The sequence below is a fragment of the Castanea sativa genome, chromosome 10, assembly GCF_040712315.1.
Source record: "Castanea sativa cultivar Marrone di Chiusa Pesio chromosome 10, ASM4071231v1".
Classification (NCBI taxonomy): Eukaryota; Viridiplantae; Streptophyta; class Magnoliopsida; order Fagales; family Fagaceae; genus Castanea; species Castanea sativa.
Genome location: NC_134022.1, coordinates 29,701,031 through 29,720,626, shown reverse-complemented (window position 1 = coordinate 29,720,626; position 19,596 = coordinate 29,701,031). Strand labels below are relative to the sequence as shown.

Here is a 19,596-nt window from a genome sequence, read left to right as displayed (position 1 = left end):
AACATTGATCTCCGCAATTCATGTTGTACAAACCACAAAGAGAGAGCAGACAAAGAGAAATGGGTCACGTATTGCAGTGAGGGTCACGCTACCTTGTGAGACTGCCATTGAATTTGTGTATTTACAAGGTATTTGAATTATTTTTATAAACATGAACTAAAGTGTCACTTTAACTTCGAAAAAATTAAAATACAATTAAACAAAGATTTAGGAAGTGTCGTGAAAGCATTTATATCGGCTTTTCATTAATCAAAACCCCCCTACACCCTTTTGGGATCATAGTTCACTTAAGTACACAACATCAGATTGTTTAGGTACTTATTTTTGTTGTTGTTTTGTTCCAAAGTTAATTAAATTTTGATTAGTGGGCGAATTTTTTTTTATTGGTTTGGAGAATCAATTAGTGGGTAATATTCAATTTTGTTATTTTGTATAACTTTTGTCTAATTGTAATTCAAATGTTTGTTCGTATTTGCATGATTATAGAATTCAGTGTGTATATAAAAATTTCTAATGGTCATGTCAACATTTTTGTATCCAATATTTGGATTATAATTTTTATATATTCATTCTTGAATTATTCTACCTTTTTCTTTCATGTTTCAAATAAGAAATTTTATCTCCATTTTATGCAGGTGCAACCTCCTAAAATATTGATATATATATATATATATATATATATATATATATATATATATATATATATATGTGAGAGGAAAAAAAACCCAACTTTAAGGACTAAAACTGTATTTTAATCCTTGTATTTTAAGTGATCTTCATTAATAGCATCACATATTATGGGTTTATCACACTGTGCAAGAAGAAGAGAGAATTGAAGGCAGGTTACAAAAGTGGCTGAAAATGAAGCAAATACATGAAAGCAGAAAATCAATGAAGCTTAAATACATGAAAGTCATGCACAAGGCAGTTAACGCACTGATAGATAGTAATAAAAAAAAAAAAAAAAGATAGGAGCTAGTATAAAAAAAATCTCATGCTATTTCATTTCTACCATGTAATCTTGTCCAGAAAATTGGATAAATAATTAAATATTAATATTTTATTAATTAATTTAATGAAACACAAGCACCTCATCCACGTTTTTCACCTCCACAAATCAAGACCATGACAGTTTCCCAGCATCTTCGATCCACTTAAGTTGAGGAGACTCCAGTTTGGTGTCTCCCCTTGTCGGCTTGACCTGAAGAGTCAGACCACACGATTTTTTTCCTCATCTTTTCTTCTTGCTTTTACATTTCGTAGTTTCTTCCTTCCGACTAAAAGTTTAGCATTTTGGTAGTCTCTTTCTTCCAACATTTTTCATTAGTCTTAGCTTTTAACGTGTTTACGTACAGTTTTTAAAAATCTTACTTTTTTTTTTTTTTTGCATTTTAAAATTTTTAAAATTTTTTTCAACCTCACTTTAATACGTTTTCAAAAAAAAATCAGTAAAAAACTAAATAAACTGTTCTCAAATAAACAGTATTTATCTTCTTTATTACACTATTTATTTTTCTTCCTCGTATGTTATTAAGAGCAGTGTAACTACAGTCAATCAGCCTATGTATCTATATTTCTCCTCATGAGATTTGTATTCTTTTTATTTGGTTTTAGAATTTAAATATTTATATGATTAGATGACTCGTGCTTTAAAAAAAAAAAATAGTTTGTAATTTTTAGGAAGGACTCTAATATATTCTCTATTTATTTTAGCTATCTTTTTGGACTAAAAAAAATTCATTTATTTAAAAGAAAAGTTGGTCTTTCTTCTAGGTCACCACTTTGATTCTCCAACCTGCTTATACAAATCTAAGGCTTCGTTTGAGAGTTCATAAGGGAATGAAATGGAATGGAATGAAATGATCATAAAGGAATGGAAAGAAATGGAGTGGAATTGAGTGGATTTAAGTAAGAAAAATGAATGGAAAAGGAATGGAATGAAATGAAATGAAATTAAGTAACCTTGATTGGGTGTTTTAAAATAAAGGAATGAAAATGAATGGAATGTAAGTAATTTTGTTTGGGAGTAAAATGGAGGGAATAGAATGGAATCATTTTATGACAAAATAACTATTAGACCCCTATTTTAAAATAAAGAGTTGAATATATAGGGGTATTTTGGGAGTTTTAGTAAAAAATTCATTAAATCTAATTTCATTCCTTCCTATTCCTCCAAATTTCGGGGGGAATGAAAATTTGAGGTTTTAAAAGAATAGAGAGAAACGAGTGTTCCCTCCTACCCATTCCATTCCCTCCCATTTAAACTCCCAAACAAGGAAATTGAAGTCCATTCCCTCCATTAAAACTTCCAAATAAGGAAAATGAAGAATATTCTAAAATTATTCTTTTTATTCATTTCCATTCCATTCTCTCCTCCCAAACAAGTCCTAAGAGTCAATATTGATTTTCAGCTTGTACAAACTACAAAGACAGCATAGTGCTTTAAAAAAAAAAAAAGTAATTAGTAAGAGACCAAGCGAAGTGGGTCACGTATACGTATGGCAGTGTGGGTCGCGTAGCTTGTGAGACTGCCATTGAAGTTGTGTATTTACAAGATATTGAATTATTTTATAAACATTAACTAAAGTGTCACTTTAACTTCGAAAAAAAAAATACAGAATAAACAAAGATTTACGAAGTGTCGTGTAAGCATTTTTATCCCCTTTCATTAATCAAAACCCTCTAGCACGTACCCTTTTGGGATAATAGTTCAGTTAAGTACACTTCATGAGATTTTTTAGGTACTCTTTTTTTGTTGTTTTGTCCCAAAGTTAAATTTTGATTGACTTCTCTTTGGGTTCAAGCAAGTGAATAAGATTTGAGGCCAAAGACAGTGACTTTAAGTTAAATCATATTTATTTAACTTCCTATATTATCAATTTTTTTTATTATTTAAAATCCATTCTTCTCATCTCTTTAAAAATACAATTGCCATATGATTTTAATAATTTTAATTTTGAATTTTTTTTACAAAAACAAGTTTAACAAGTATTTTTAATAAACTAATGTTGCAATAAAGGCGTTTAAACAAAAACATAGTCTTTTATATAACTTATTATGTCAATTGCATTTCTTGTCTTCTATTTGTAAGAATTCTTTTAAAACTTTAGTTCTAAAAAATAAATCTAAGCTATCAATTTCATAATAAAAATGACATTAATTCGTATAACCATAAAATTTTATTTATCAATAAACTATTACAGTTTTGTTTAACAATATAATTGTATAATAAAAATATTTAGTATTCTAAAAAAAATGTATATATATATATATATATATATATATATATAATTGTCTAATAGTCTCAACATTCACATTTAAATATAGTTATTCATATTATATTCAAGATTTAGGCCCTTTTGAATATACACCACTGTAAGTTTTTTTAAAACTTTCTCTGCTTTCCCGTGTGTGTGTTAAAAATATTTAGTATTCTAAATAAAAAAAAAAAAAATCTAATAGTCTCAACATTCACATTTAAATATAGTTATTCACATTATTGTGTATATAAAGCACAATATATAAACAATAAAACAAATTTATTTAATTTAAATATGACGTCTCAATATAATGAATTTATGAATAAGAGAGACAAGGACTTTCTTAATGATGATTGATTATCAATAAATGTTTTTAGAGGAAGAGAAAGTATACGTGGTCAATTTAATGGTCACTATTTATGAGAGTTACATTTTAGAGAGAGAGAGAGAGAGAGAGAGAGAGTTTTTTGATGGGGAGATAGAAACATAGATTTTTTTAGATGATAAAAGACTAATGATTTCTTTCATTTTATATAAACATAAACATTTTTCCAAAATAAAATGTAAGTTTATGTGAAATTTATTTTATATTTATTATATTTTTTAATATATATACATAAATTTGGGGCAATAAGCAATTGTCTAAAATGTATAAGGATCGAGTCAAGCACTAGATTTTAAAATTGACAAGTCAAGTCCACTACTTATTTTCAACACATTAATAAGGTAAAAGCTAACCGTGTGTAAACACATTCACACTTGGAAATGCTAAATAAATAAATAAAAAAGCAAGCATTTTGCATAGCTGAAAATTTACTTTATTTATATGATATTATCACTTTAATAGTTTCTAAAAAAATCACTTTAATAATATATCATATTAAAATAATTTATAGAGAGTAAGAAGGATTTTTTTTTAAATTTTTTTTTTTTTGAGAATCGTGAGATAGAGTTTTAAGTAGGTAAAAGAGAGAACTGAATTAAGAAGAAGAAGATTTAGATGAGCTGCCATGGACATGAATATTTTCATGTTCACTATAGCATGTTATATAAAATTTAGTATTATACATTACTAGGCGTGGGTGGTTTTTGATGAGATTTTGTGTTTTTGGACATCTATTTTGTATTTTTGGTGCTTTTGAAACGCTGGATGAGAATGCTCTCATTGATCTGCACTTTAATGAAAAAATCTCAAAACATAAAAATGCAATCATTATTAATGGTACATTCAATCTAGTCATTAGTATATCACCAGAGGGGTTCTAACAGAGTCTAAATCTTTTGTCCTACTTTTTCTACTCCACTCTATACTTCATCAATAAAAATTTGTCACGTGTTCACCTAATTAATTAAATACTACCATTAATTAATAACGGTAGCATTAATAAGTCAATAATGATAGTATTTAATTAATTAGGTGAACACGTGGCAAGTTTTTGTTGGTGGAATATAGAGTGGAGCAAGAAAAGTAGGACAGAAGATTTAGACTCGTTCTAACATGGCAGGTAAAGAGGTAAAAAAAAAAAAAGTTCTACTGTGCTTCAAACACACGTGGAACCCATGCTTGTATTATTTTTTTTAGAGATAATTACAATATGCTGCTAACTCCGCAGTTTAAACCATTTTCTTCCTAAACCCCCCAAGCACTTTGTGCATGAGGAGGTGCCAATTCAGCTTGAACCTTTTCCCCCCACATCTTGTATTAGTTGAATGTTTGGACAAAAGCTTTTTTTTTTTTTTTTAAACCATGTTTGGACAAAAGTTAATTAAGCAAGAATTAATTGAAATTTTGGGTTTAAATGAGGGTGTTTAATGCTAGGTGATAATGCTGAAAATCGTCAGTAAGCCACGTGGTCGTCACGTGCTCCCAATGAAGAACCTGCATAACACGAAAGCTGAAGACCTTAAGAGGAGTACCGGTGTGGTACCGGCCAAATACCCTCCGACGGTTAAGTTAGAGAAATCTTTTGTTCACAACTCTAGAGTGCCAGAGCTGGGGTGAATTATGCGTACTTTGGTTTATAAGGGCTTTGGGGTATTTATAGTAGTGTAGGGTCGAAACCTGCGCCTTGGCCAAGAAGTACTTTCCTTCTAGGAGAGTAACTCTAGGATTTTGAGTATCTCTTAGAGCTCTTTTCCTTATAGGAGTCTCTTTAATTAGGATTAAACGTGTAGCGCAAGAACTCTCCTTACACATGTTTGCGTGGGAACCAAGCAAGGTTATGGACGGAGGTTCAATTGTCTTCTTCAGCCTTCATTCCCGTTAGCCTGCTGAATCGTCCTTTTCATAAGGTCGTCAACGTATATAATTGATCCCAGTAAGGTCGTCGGCTCACGTCCTTCAGCTTGATGTCATCAGCTCACTCCCTTCAGCCTAGTGTCGTCAATGATGAGATGGAGCTGTGGACTTTACAAGAAAGGGTTTAATGAGCAAAACTAACGGGAACGTTGTATCCGTCTCCTTTCATTTCGTCACGAGTTAATTATAAAGTTATCCTCATTAGCTGCCCCCTACTCCATGACTCCATTAGTTATAGCTGACGGGTTATGGAGTTAATATCGTCGAAAGGTCATTCATGCGTGGTAACTCGAGCTGCCTTCTTTAAATGCCAGAACACGTGGCACGAGCTGATTGGCTCCGCGTCTGGAAGAGCGTGTCGCTTTGTCTTCCATGCCCCCATTGCCTATATATATTTCCCCTTCCTCTTTCATTTCCAGCTTTTCATCCTTTGCTGATATTGAGAGAGAGACCGTCGCTTTTTGATCTCCTTTGTCCATCAGTCTCACGACTTCGTTACCTCGTACGCCGTCACTTTTCACAGGAGCGTCTCTTGCCAAGGATTCACTTGTAAGTTCTCTTTCCTTTTCTTCATTTTAATTTCGTCTTTCTAGCTTAGTTTCTATAGCGAAGTCGTTGTCTTAGGTTCTTAGAATGAATCTGTCGCTTGTAGGTAGTCAGATGTCTAGAGAGGCGACGAGTGAACAGTAGTCGATCCACGAGGGAGGGGGTTACAAAGAAGTCTTTCAATCAGGTCGTAGGCCCGATGAGGGCTTCTCCTGGTCGTCAGAGAGGGGAATGTCAGCCCATTCTTCTAATGAGGAAGTGGAGAGTTGTAGTGAATGTGAGGTGAGTGAGGGTGAAGACGAGGACAATGAAAGTGAGGAAGAAGGATTACGTGACGGAGGAAAAAGGACGGGTGAAGAGGAAAGAGAGGGATCCGGTGCTGGGGGTAATGACGACGGTGGTGAGGAGGTCTTAGAGAGCACCTCAGGGGCCCCCGGGGACGACCGTCCTTTCATTTTACCCCCAAATTGGACCGTCAATGAATTCCTGCCGTCGATGTCTGTCAATGTCTTTAATACGTTATCAAATACCGGACGACATCTCAATCCGTCTCCCCGAGAAGGGTGAGAGATGTTATTTAGAACGAACCGCGGATGTTGACATGCATGATGCCATGTTTGCGGTAGGATTAAGGTTACCGCTGACGGCATTACATCACCAGCTAGCTAATTTTTTGGGAATATCCGTCAGCCAGATTGCCCCTAACGCCTAGCGAATATTTATTGGTGCCGAGATCTTGTGGGGTTGTCTAAGTGGTGGACACCGTCAGTTAATCCTGGACGAGTTCTTTTGGTGCTACTGCCCCCAGCATATTTCCTCGTCAAAGGGGATATATCATTTTGCAGTAAGGAAGAATGAGTTAAAATTGGTATCAGATATGCCTGATTCGAATAGGAAGTGGAAGGGCAGATACTTTTTTGTAGAGGGGACGAATTGGGTATGCCATCAAGAGGAGTGGGAGTCGATACCTCATGGTTTTGACAATACTTAGGCATATGTCAGGGACTGAGGTTGATCTCGTGTACTCCTTTACTTAGTTCATTTGTTTGAGACTCCTAACTCCGTCTGCTTTTCTTTTCAGCTAACGTTCGTCCACGTATTACCGCGGAACAAGAGGATTTCATCCGTCGAGTGACGGCCATCTCGTTGGACGATTGGAAGTGTCGGGACCTGATCACACTTGACGCTTTACATTTATATTGTGGTGGTCTGAAGCCAACGGAAGAAGCTTGCAAGCTAAACGCTTATTCTCGTCGACGTGAGTATTTTTCAATTTCTTCAGTCTCTTCTTTTATGTCATTTTTCCCTAATTCTTCGCCTCTTGCAGAAATGGAGGCAGCTAAGCAAAGAGTACGGGCTGCTGCAGCTAAGAAGAAGGAAGAGGAGAAGAAGACAAAAGGGGAGGGGACATCCTCGTCAGCCCCTAAGGTCGTCGGGAAGACGACGACTAAGAGGAAAGCTGACGAGAAGGACCCTCGTCCTGGAAAGAAAGCAGCCCTGACGCCTGGGGATAAACCTCCAAGGAAGCTGTCGTCTCCTAAGCCTTTTCACGGAGCAGGCAAAGGGCTTATGACGGCCTCAAGCCCCGTCAACCAAGGACCCGACCGTCATCTACTCACCCATAAAGACTATGCCGTGGAGGTGGTGGAGGCCATTTTAAAGAGTGAAGAGCTGGACCCCTGTGTTGAGTAGACGACGGAAGAGTTAGGGGTGTCAGGCCTGTTTGATCTTGCTCGGGTATGCTTCTTTCTTTTCCTTGATGGTAGGCAAGTTTCAGCAAGCTGACGTCGTTTTTATGTAGGCCATGGTCCGAATGAAGGCTTTGCAAGATAAGTGCGCTGCTGGAGAGGGGGTGATTACCCGTCTGCATACGCGTATCAAGAACCTGATCAATGGGCAACAACAATACAAGGAGGCTAACAAAATTCTTGGTACGGAGGTGAAAGAGTTAAAGGAAAAGTTGGCAGAAGAGGGTCATCAGAGGAATTTGGAACAAGAAGCGAAGGCCCTTTTAAGTCAAGTGGAAACGGCTAGAAACGACGCTGTGACGAAATTTAAGGACTCGTAATCCTTCATAGATGCTTGTGCCATCTACTATGGTGACAGATTTGAGGACTATTTGAAACAGGCCAAGTCTGCTTACCCCGACTTGGATTTATCCAAGATTACTATGGATGAGCCACTACCGTCAACTCTGGGGGGCGACACTGTTTATGAAGAAAGTGACGACGCTAACAAACATGAGGCGAGCCAGAAAGATGATAGCATCGTTCTTGCCCAGCCAGCCGTGGATAAGTCCGTTACTTTGACCCCGTCAGCAAACCCTCAAGGCGACAACCTCAATGCTGAAGACCCTTCTACTCCAGGCATTCAGCTTATTCTCGCTAAGGGTGACAGGAATCATCAAGATCCTCCAGCTTCATGAATTTAAGCATTTTCCTTTTGTAGTTTGCATAATGTTTGAAGCCAATTTTTTGGGCTCTACTTGTAGAAAATACTACTTTATTTGTAATATTTTGTGCTCGTCACTTTCAATATATATATATATATATATATATATATATATATATATATATATATATATATATATATATATATGCATTGCTTGTGTTTTTCTTGTATTCGTATGCTAGGGTGCTTGGTGAAATAGGGTGATATCGTCTGTCTATGTTTTCCTTAGGCTCGTCTTCCTACTGATTTCAACTCGTCAACTTGTGAATGGGGACGTCATCTTTCTTTTAGTTGACTATTCGCCCGCTTTATAAACTTATTCATTTTTAAGGTTTTGTAGTGAACTCGTCCAGTTAGTGGGCATTGTACCGAACCTGTTGGTTTTATGGACTTTGCGGCGTCATCCACTTTATGGATTTAGACTCGTTTGCTTTGATAATGTGCATGTCCACTTTGTGGACTTTATAACGATTTCGTCCACCTTGTGGACTTGGTGATAATGTCGTCCACTGGGGCTAAAAGATAAGGTCGTCCACTTGGTGGACTGTGTGGGCTTAGGCCCGTTAACTTTATGGACCCGTCGGCTTTCTTTTAGCTGATTGTTCGTCATGGGCCCATCATCTTTATAATTAACGGTGTCGGCTGACTACTTGTCCATTTTATGGATCCTAATAAGTTTATTGACTTTTTGTGAGTTTGGTAATGAACCCATCGTTATATTGAACTCATCTGTTTCGTGGACTTAAATAGTAGATTTCACCCATTTTGTTGTATAAGGTCGTCTATTTTGTAGACTTTGTGATAAACTTGTCCACTTTGTGGACATTGTAGTGGCCAAACTCGTCCACTTTGGTTCGAACTTGGTTAAACTCATCTACTTTGTAGATGATAAACCCGTCCATTTTTTAGACTTAGGCTTGTCTACCTTTTGTTCTTAGCAGTAGGGTCGTCCGCCTTGCGGACCGAGCAATAGCCTCGTCCACTTTGTGGACATAATAATGAGGTCGTCTATTCTGTAGATTTGTCCATCTTGTGGACCTAGTGGTGACTTCGTCTATTTTATGGACTTAATAATGCCATCCATTGGGAATAGAAAATAAGTGGACTAAAGGATGAGGTCAATTACTTGACGGACTGAATACTCGTCCATTTTGAGGACTTTAGTAGTAGACTTGTCCACCTTGTGGACTTGATAATGCTGTCCATTTGGTCTTGAAGACTAGCTAACATAATAAATACACCAGTCGTTTCTGAATAAACTCCTCTTATTATGATGAATGCATAAGTAGAAAATTGTTTCAAAAAAGAATAAACCTCAGCCCTTTGGGCTTTAAATGTATTGTAGGCAAAAGTAAACTAAGACAAATGACTAAAAGAAATAAATTGGGAATGAGGAGTAGTGTTTTTCATGCTATCTTCTATTGGTAGTACTTCCTGAGATGCTCGGCGTTCCATGGGTGGCGTAGCTTCTGCCCGTCAAATGTCTCTAAGTGGTAGGTGTCATTCCTTAGCCATGACGTTATTTTGTAGGGTCCTTCCCAGTTTGGGCCAAGCTTTCCTTGTGTGGGATCTTTGGCGGCGTCCATCACTTTCCTCAAGACGAGGTCTCCAACTTTGAAGTCTCGGTGTTTGACTCGGGAGTTGTAATGTTTGGCCATGAGGTCTTGGTATCGTGCGAGTCTCTGTTCAACTGTGGCCTTGACCTTGTCAGCTAGATCAAGCTGTAGACGTATAGCCTCGTCATGATTGTCCACTCTGTAGCTTGTGAGCCCGACCTCAGCTGGGATGACCGCCTCACATCCTTATGTTAGCTGGAAAGGAGTTTCTCCTGTAGGAGTTCTGACTGTCGTCCTATATGCCCACAGCACGCTGGGTAGCTCCTCTGGCCATATACCCTTTGCCCCCTCGAGCCGAGTCTTGATGATCTGTAGCAAGGATCGGTTCGCGACCTCGGTTTGGCTGTTGGCTTAAGGATGGGTAGGGGAGGAGTAGTGGTTTTTGATTCCTAACTGTGTACAGAAGTCTCGGAATGAGTCATTGTCAAATTGCTTGCTGTTGTCCGAGATCAGGACCCTTGGGATTCCGTACCTACAAATGATGTTCTTCCAAACAAAGTTTCGTACGTTCTTCTCGGTGATTGTGGCCAGGGCTTCAACTTCTACCCATTTCGTGAAGTAGTCTATGCCGACTATCAAGACCTTCAGCTATCTCATTGCTATCGGGAATGGGCCCATAATGTCCAGTCCCCATTGGGCGAATGGTCATGGAGCGGTTATTGGTGTCAGCTCTTCCATCGGCTGTCTGATGAAGTTGTTGAACCTTTGACACTTGTCGCAAGCTTTGACAAAAATCTGGGCATCCCTCTGCATGGTCTGCCAGTAGTATCCGGCCCGAATCAATTTATGCACCAACGACCACGATCCTGAATGATTGCCGCAAATTCCTTCGTGCACTTCTCTCATGACATAATCTGCTTCTGCGGGGCTCAAACATCTTAGATATGGTCTGGAGAAACCCTTTTATACAGGACATCCTTTATCAAGACGAATCGCGCTGACTAGACCTTCAGCTTTCTCGCGGCTTCCTTTCTATCAGGTAGCGTGCCGTCTTTCAAGTATGAAATAATAGAGGTGGTCCAGTTGTCTCCAGAGCCTATTTCCTGTACATCGACAACATTTATTAGTGGCGAGAGCTGAATAAAGGAGAGTACCTTGTCGGGGGTGGTCATGTATTCTGTTGATGCGGCCTTAGCAAAGCGGTCGGCTTGCTCATTCTTTCCCCTCGAAATTTGGACGACCTTCGCTTGTAGCTCATTCATCCTTCTCTTTTCTTGCTCCAAGTACTTCTTCATCTTTTCACCCTTACATTCATAATCGCCGTTTACCTGATTTGTGACAACTTGGGAGTCGCAGTGGATAACCATGTTCGCAACCCCTACAGCTTTGGCGAGATCTAATCCTGCTATTAAGGCTTCATACTCCGCTTCGTTGTTAGTCGTAGGGAAATCGAGTCGAACCATGCATTCGGTCTCATCACCCTATGGAGATTGAAGTACTACCTCTGCTCCACCGGCCTTCTTGTTGGACGATCCGTCCGTGAACACACTCCATTGGGGATCCCCTGCCTCCTCGCCTTCCGTGTTGGTGAACTCTGCAATGAAGTCAGTGACTACTTGCCCCTTGATGGCGGTACGTGGACGATATTGTATGCCGAATTCACTTAGCTCTATTGCCCACAAGGCCATACGTCCGGCGGCTTCAAGGCTGCTCATCGCTCACCATAAGGGCTTATCAGTTAGGACGACCACCGTATGGGCTTGGAAGTACGGCTTGAGCTTACGGGCCGCTGTGACTAGAGCGAAGGCGAGCTTTTCCATCGGGGGGTACCTTTCTTCTGCGCCATGAAGCGCCTAGCTGGCGTAGCATACATGCCTTTGCACCTTGTCGTCTTCTCTGACTAGGGTCGCATTGACGGCAGCCGGAGAAACGGCCAAGTAGAGGAACAATTCTTCTCCCGGTTGTGAAGGACTTAGCAGCGGTGGTAAAGAGAGGTAGGCCTTCAGGTCCTCGAACACTTGCTGACACTCTACCGTCCACTCAAAGGATTTCTTCAGCATGCGGAAGAACGGTAGACATCTATTAGTTGCTCTGGACACAAATCTATTGAGTGCGGCGATCTTGCCATTGAGGCTTTGTACTTCTTTTACATTTTTAGGAGGTGTCATTTCCATTATAGCCCGGATCTTGTCTGGATTAGCCTTAATACCTCTCTAGGACACCATGTAAATTAAGAATTTTCTTGTCGTCACTCCAAAGGCATACTTGTCTAGATTGAGCTTCATGTTGTAGGAGCGAAGAATGTCGAAGGTTTCCCTGAGATCCTCCAAGTGGTTATCCTCCCTTCGGCTTTTCACCAGCATGTCGTCAGCATATACCTGGATATTTCTCCCCATTTATCGTGCGAACATCTTGTTCATAAGCCTTTGATATGTTGCGCTCGCATTCTTTAAGCCGAATGGCATAACCTTGTAACAAAAGAGTCCTTGGCTTGTTATGAACGAAGTCTTCTCCTGATCAGCTTCGTCCATTTGGATTTGATTGTATCCCAAAAATGCGTCCATGAAGCTCAGCAGCTGGTGTTGAGCCGTAGAGTCCATAAGGAGGTCGACCTATGGGAGGGGGTAGCTATCTTTAAGGCACTCTTTGTTTAGGTCCGTGAAGTCAACGCACATCCTCCATTTTCCGTTGCTCTTTTTAACCATCACGACGCTCGCCAACCAATTAGGGTAGTAAACTTCCCTAATGAACCCCGCCTCTAGTAGCTTGCGAACTTCTTCTGCCACCGCCCGATCTCTCTCTTGGGCGAACACTCTTTTCTTTTGGCGGACGAGCGGAAAGGAGGGAGATACATTCAACCTATGTACCATGACTGATGGGTCAATTCTTGGCATGTCTTCATGGCTCCAAGCAAATACATCCTGATTTTCTTTGAGGAATGTCGTGAGTGCTTGGCGGACCACCCAGCTTGCAAGGGTGCTAATCTTGGTTATTCGCTCTGGTCGGGAGTCATTAAGAGACACATCCCCGAGTCTCTCGATGGGCTCCGTTGCTGCCCAATGCTCTTCTATGCTCATGGTCTGGAGGTGGTTATCCATCTCCATCATAGCCACATAACATTCGCATGCGACCACCTGATCTTCTCGCAATTCTCCTACTCCATAGTCCATCAGGAATTTTAGCATCAAATGGTAGGTTGAAGTTATGGCCTTCCACAAGTTGAGGGTAGGCCGCCCTATGATGGCATTATAGGCTGATGACCAATCGACCACGAGGAATGCTACATTCCTCGTGATCTGTTCAGGGTAGTCGCCAATGGTTACAACCAAAGTGACGGTGCCAAGGGGGAATACCCTCGTCCCTTCAAAGCCGACGAGCGGTGCGTTGGTTGGAATTAGTCGCTTTCTATCAATCCCCATCTGCTGGAATGCTAGGTAGTAGAGGATGTCTGCCGAGCTCCCGTTGTCGACGAGAACCTGGTGTATGTTGTAGTCTTCAGCTTGTATGGTGACGACGAGTGCATCATCATGGGGATGGTGAAGACGTCGAGCATCTTCTTCTGAGAATCCAATGAAAGGGTTGTCAACCCGCGTCATCTTGGGTACGGAACCTATTAGCTGGATGTTTTGAACCGTCCTAAGGTAAGTCTTCCGGGCTTTCTTTGATGACCCGGCTGTTGCGGTGCCCCCGACAATCATTCTTATATCTCCTACGGGCGGCCTAGGGCACTCGTTCTCCTACCGGGGGGCTAGTTCTTGCAGCAGGTCCATTCTTTCCCTGCTAACGAACCTCTGCAGCCTTTCCTATCTGATAAGAGCTTCTATTTGTTGCTTCAAGTCGTAACAGTCAGCTGTGTCGTGGCCATAATCGCGATGGAAGCGGCAATATTTGTCCCTTGACCTCTTGTTAGGATCTCCCTTCAGCTTGCCGAGAAAAGTCAGGGCCCTTTCATCCTTAATCTGCATTAGTACTTGGTCGATCGGGGCCGTCAGTGAGGTGAAGCTCGTGAATCTCCCCGCGGGTGGTTTGGGGCGTCGATCATCCCATCGTTCTTTTAGCCTTCTTTCGCCCTCTATCTGATCGCACGTCTTCCTGTCTTTCCTTTTTTTTGGGCTTCTCTTCTCGAGCCAATAGTGCGTCTTCCGCGTTCATGTACTTGGTCGCCCTGTAAAGCACATCTGACATGGTCGTCGGGTCATTTTTATATAGGGAAAATAGGAATTTTCCCTTCTGCAGCCCATTAGTGAACGCTGCTACGAGTATCTTGTCGTCTACTTCGTTGATCGAGAGAGCCTCTTTGTTAAAACGAGCTATGTAAGACCTCAGTGTCTCGTCTTCTCGCTGCTTAATGTTCATCAGGCATGCGGTGGATTTCTTATACCTGTGCCCTCCAATGAAGTGCAAGGCGAATTGGGCGCTTAACTCCTTGAAGGTACCAATGGAGTTGGTCGTCAGCCTATTGAACTAGATCCTTGCGGGTCCCTTCAGCGTGGTGGGGAAAGCTCTGCACATGATCGTGTCTAGCACCCCCTGAAGGTGCATTAGGGTCTTAAAAGACTCCAAATGATCTAAGGGGTCCTTGGACCCATTGTAGCTTTCTACTTGCGGCATGTGAAATTTTTGTGGAAGGGGGAATGAACTAACTGACGCTGTGAAGGGCGAGTCAGTTCGTTGGACCAGATCATCAAGGTCGTTGGACACCCGTCCTTTGAGGGCGTTCATCATGCAATCCATTTGTTCCTTCATCATCTACATCTCAGCGACTATGTGAGGTGGGACAGTATTGGTGACAGACGGCCGGTTTGTGTCTTGTCGTTTCGGCCTGCTAGGGTGTTGCTGCCTTCCGGCCCCTCCTGGTTCTTTCTTTCCGCGCTAGTTCCTTCTTGATCTTCCTCCTGGGTGTTAGTGCCCACGTTCCTTTGGTGCAATTGTTCTTCCAAATCTTGGTTCTGTTTGGTGAGGCGTTCCACGGTGGCGGCCAGAGTTTGGAGCTGTCTCTTGAGCGCTGTCGTGTGTGGTTCGTCTCCTTGAATGTTGTTGGTGGTTGCCATCGAGCGAGTGAGTACCATGCAACTCTTTGTTCGGGAAGCGATAGCACGGCTTTACAAGTCATTAAACTTTCCACAGACGGTGCCAACTGATGATGCCAAAAATCGTCAGCCACACAGTCCTCACGTGCTCCCAATGAAGAACCTGCACAACATGAAAGCTGAAGACCTTAAGAGGAGTACCGGTGTGGTACCAGCCAAATACCCTCCGATGGTTAAGTTAGAGAAATCTCTTGTTCACAACTCTAGAGTGCCAGAGCTGGGGTGAATTATGCGTACCTTGGTTTATGAGAGTTTTGGGGTATTTATAGTAGTGTAGGGCCGAAACCTGCGCCTTGGCTAAGAAGTACTTTCCTTCTAGGAGAGTAACTCATAGATTTTGCGTATCTGTTAGAGCTCTTTTCCTTATAGGAGTCTCTTTAATTAGGATTAAGCGTGTAGCGCAAGAACTCTCCTTACACATGTTTGCGTGGGAACCAAGCAAGGTTATGGACGGAGGTTCGATTGTCTTCTTCAGCCTTCGTTCCCGTCAGCCTACTGAATCGTCCTTTTCATAAGGTTGTCAACGTATATCATTGATCCCAGTAAGGTCGTCGACTTACGTCCTTCAGCTTGATGTCGTCAACTCACTCCCTTCAGCCTAGTGTCGTCAGTGATGAGATGGAGTTGCAGACGTTACAAGAAGGGGTTTAATGAGCAAAACTGACAGGAACGTTGTATCCGTCTCCTTTCATTTCGTCACGAGTTAATTATAAAATTATCCTCATCACTAGGAATACTTAGACTTTTATTATAGCTTTATTATGTATCATAACTTTTGTCATGATTCTGATGTGAGTGATTGTTTATTACTTTCATATGAATCCATCACTTTTTCTCTACCATTCACAATTGTTCATATCATAATTGTGGCAAAAATTGTGTCCATGACTTCTCAACAAGAAAAAAAAAAATTCATAATCAAATAAGTCACAAATTGTCTTTTTCTCTTACCAAAAACTAGCCTTTAGTAGTGGGATTTCAAAAAAAAGTTGAGTTGATATGGTTTTGTGCTTACTAAGGCAATCTACTTGACCAAATCCTATCAAACTTGTTCATTTACGGGAAGAACAAAGTTTCTCTCCAAACTTATCATATATCTTTATATTGAGTGTGAATTTTGAAAATCTAACCGTTAGATTACATGTTATTATTACATTCTTAATGTTTACAAAATTTCAAGAAGATCAAAGATCAATTGCTATGTCATCAAATAAATGTTATAATTTCAAGTTTTTGTAATTTAAAGTTGTATATAAAAAATAAGTTAATTGATCAAATAGTAAATAATATCCAATTTGAACAAAATTTGATACGTTTGTTAAGAACATAAGGAACATGAAATTCAACGGTTAGATTCTCAAAATTCACACTCAAAAAGGAAATATATGAGAAGTTTGAAGAGTTTCTCTTCAAACTAGTTTGGAGAGAAACTTTGTTCTTACGAAAAATCCAACTCTCAACACCTGCTAAATTTGTGGGATTTGTGAAAATCAACATTAATGGTAATGGCTAGCATTTATGGTGAAATGACAGATGGTCGAAAATGTGGCTTATTAAGCAAATCTAAGATCATTCCCACATGGGTTCATCGGTTGTGCAAATTTTTCCAAACCAATTCTACTCAAATTGCCCATTGAGCATAGGAATGGCAACGGGTCGGGTTCGGGCCGGGTTTTTGCATACCCGAACCCGACCCGCGGGGCAAAACCCGAAACCCGAACCCGGTCCGAATAATAATCGGGTTTTTTTATCGGGACCCAGACCCGCCCCGCCGGGCCCCGCGGGCCCCGTTTAACTTATTGGACCTAAATTTGGCCCAACCAAAAAAAAAAATTTGAAGCCCATTAAATTTTTTTTCCCCTAAATTCAAGCCCATTCAAGCCATTTAACATGGCCCAAATGCCAAAATTTGTCTTGTTATATGGTAGCCAAATCATTTACCTCCATTTATATGGCACCCAAAATCATCTTATATGGCATTTAGGCCACATTATATGGCAACCAAATCAATAAATCACAACTAAGATTTTAAATCAATAAATTACTTAAAAAGCTACAAAATAAATCTCACAAGTCTAAAAAATTACAAAATGTCTTATCCTTCACAAATCAACAAATTAAAAGACTAAAAAATTACAAAAGGTTTAGAATAATTACAAACTAACAAATTAATCTAACAAGTCTAAGAAATTAAAAGGACTACTAAATTATTACAAAATATTTAATCGTCCACAACTGTGACACAACTCCCATCCTCTTCATTAGGCTCCCCATCATCAAGAATTGTTTGAAAATCACAATCACCGGACATAGTTGAAGAACCTACAACAACAATGAATTAAAAAATGGAATAAACTTCATCAATTTGTAACAAGCAAATATAAAAATACAATTTTGGTTTTATAAATAAAAATTAGACAATTACTAACCGTTGAGCTTAATTGACTTGAAAAATATGGTATAGACTTGAAATTCTCATTTTCATCCATCACAACATTTTTAGAATATTGAAAATAAATTCAGAAGTTCTGGACCAAACAAATAATTCGGTTACAAAAATGTAGTTTGTTACTTAGTGTCAAGGCCTTCCAACCAGTGAAGGTAATGCATATACACATCCATATTCTCTGTCAACTGTCAAGCAACTTCACTGACAGGGAAACTTATCCAAGATATGGAAAAACATACAGTAAAGAGACTTGTTGAAGTGATGTATAAACTTGGCAGGGTGTTTTATTCAGTCCATAGATAAAGTAGTGTGCCAAAGTAAACTGAAACAAATTTCCATCCTGTCATCTAAATTACATGGATCCTTTTAAAAATTAATTTCCACAACCATGTATCCATGCATAAATACCACAATCAACCCAAGTAAATGGGAGCAAAACAAGAGCAGGAAACTAATAAGAATACAATGCATTAAATTCAAGAATCCAAAGCTCTCTAAGTACATAACTGTTTAATGCTTTATAATAATTAATAACAAACGCATACACAATCATACCTCGGTTCTGAAGCGTGTATCAGGTGGTGGTATCTTTAGCCTTGCCTTCCAATCTTGTGAGCTAGAGAGGGGGAAAAAATAGGATCATCATTAATGTAAACTATATGCTGTAAGATATACAATTTGCAGAAAACAAAACAGAGAGGATTCGGCAAACAATTGAACATCAACATAAATAATAACATATGGAATAGAAAGCAAATCTTTTATGTTCGCTACTTAGCCCCAATACAAAAATTCCAATGTAAAAATTAATAGCACTTGTGCATCAGCTTTTTGTAAAATCAAGGGCAACGTGAAAGATGCTCGATATAAAACACCTTGGGAAATTTTATTTATGTGAAAGGGTAGGGCTGTGCTGAGGCGAGGCGAGAGGGTTGTGCTGAGGCGAGGCGAGAGGGCTGTGCGGGCTGTGCTGTGCTGAGGCGAGAGGGCTGGCGAGAGGGCAGGGCTGTGGCGCTGTGCTGAGGGCTAGCAAGAGAGGCGGCTGTGACCTCTGTGTGAGTAGAGAGTGGCTGTGTGAGTGTAGAGAGCAGAAACCTAGGGTTACAAAATCAGAAAAAATATTTATATATATATAAGGGGTATTTTAGTAATTTACTTAACCGGGTATTTAACCGGGTATTTAAACGGGTATTTAAACGGGTCGGGTTTCGGGTCGGGTCTGGATTTTTTTGATAAGACCCGGACCCGACCCGGACCCGCTTCGGATTTTTTTTAAAAACCCATATCCGACCCTATTTTTTATCGGACCGGGTAAAACCCGGCCCATTAGGGTCGGGCTAGACCGGGTATCCGCGGGTCGGATTTAAATTGCCATCCCTAATTGAGCACAAGAATGAGAGAAGAAAAGCCACCTTATTTTCCTCCAGGCTACATTTCCCAATTTCAAGGAAAGTTATTGAAAAACAAACATTGCATTTTAATTCACTCCTACATTCTTTTAGACTGTTGCATCATGCCCAATATGGACTCAAGTTACATGAAATGGAATATATATAACTTCAAAGGATAACTTAAGCTAACTACCTACTTTTGTTGAAGGGAGAGGACCTATCCAAGTGGGCCAACCACACACATCTTGCCCACCCGAACAAAGCCGGGTTCGGCATGGGTGTAATTCCATGTGGACTGGGACCAGTTTGAAATGATTTTCTATTTAATCAGTTAATCTTTGTACATGCTATTGTAATCCGGCCTGTGAGTTAATTATCCTTTTTCTTTAAAAAAAAAAATACAAGGATGTGGTGTCCCAATAAAGCAATTTATATTTCGCTTGTTGTTCTTGTTTACAAAATCACTCAAATGAATTACACTAATATTCCATAGTTAAAACGAAATAAGAGTTACTAGTTACCATACCCGATTTATAAAAAAAATAACACTCCGC

The 19,596-nt window shown here is 39.7% G+C and overlaps 1 protein-coding gene and 1 long non-coding RNA gene across 2 annotated transcripts; both read right to left on the bottom strand.

Moving 5' to 3' along the window:
- Positions 1–11,965: 11,965 nt before the first annotated feature.
- On the bottom strand, positions 11,966–13,810 carry LOC142612364 (uncharacterized). The gene is made up of 2 exons (XM_075784464.1): positions 13,031–13,810; positions 11,966–12,325 (listed from the first exon to the last, which is right to left on the bottom strand). The coding sequence occupies exons 1-2, from the start codon at positions 13,808–13,810 to the stop codon at positions 11,966–11,968; spliced, it is 1,140 nt and encodes a 379-aa protein (XP_075640579.1).
- Positions 13,811–17,223: 3,413 nt separating this feature from the next.
- LOC142612957 (uncharacterized) lies at positions 17,224–18,748 on the bottom strand. The gene is made up of 3 exons (XR_012840207.1): positions 18,527–18,748; positions 18,207–18,267; positions 17,224–17,524 (listed from the first exon to the last, which is right to left on the bottom strand). It is a non-coding gene; the product is annotated as an uncharacterized LOC142612957 (long non-coding RNA).
- Positions 18,749–19,596: the final 848 nt, after the last annotated feature.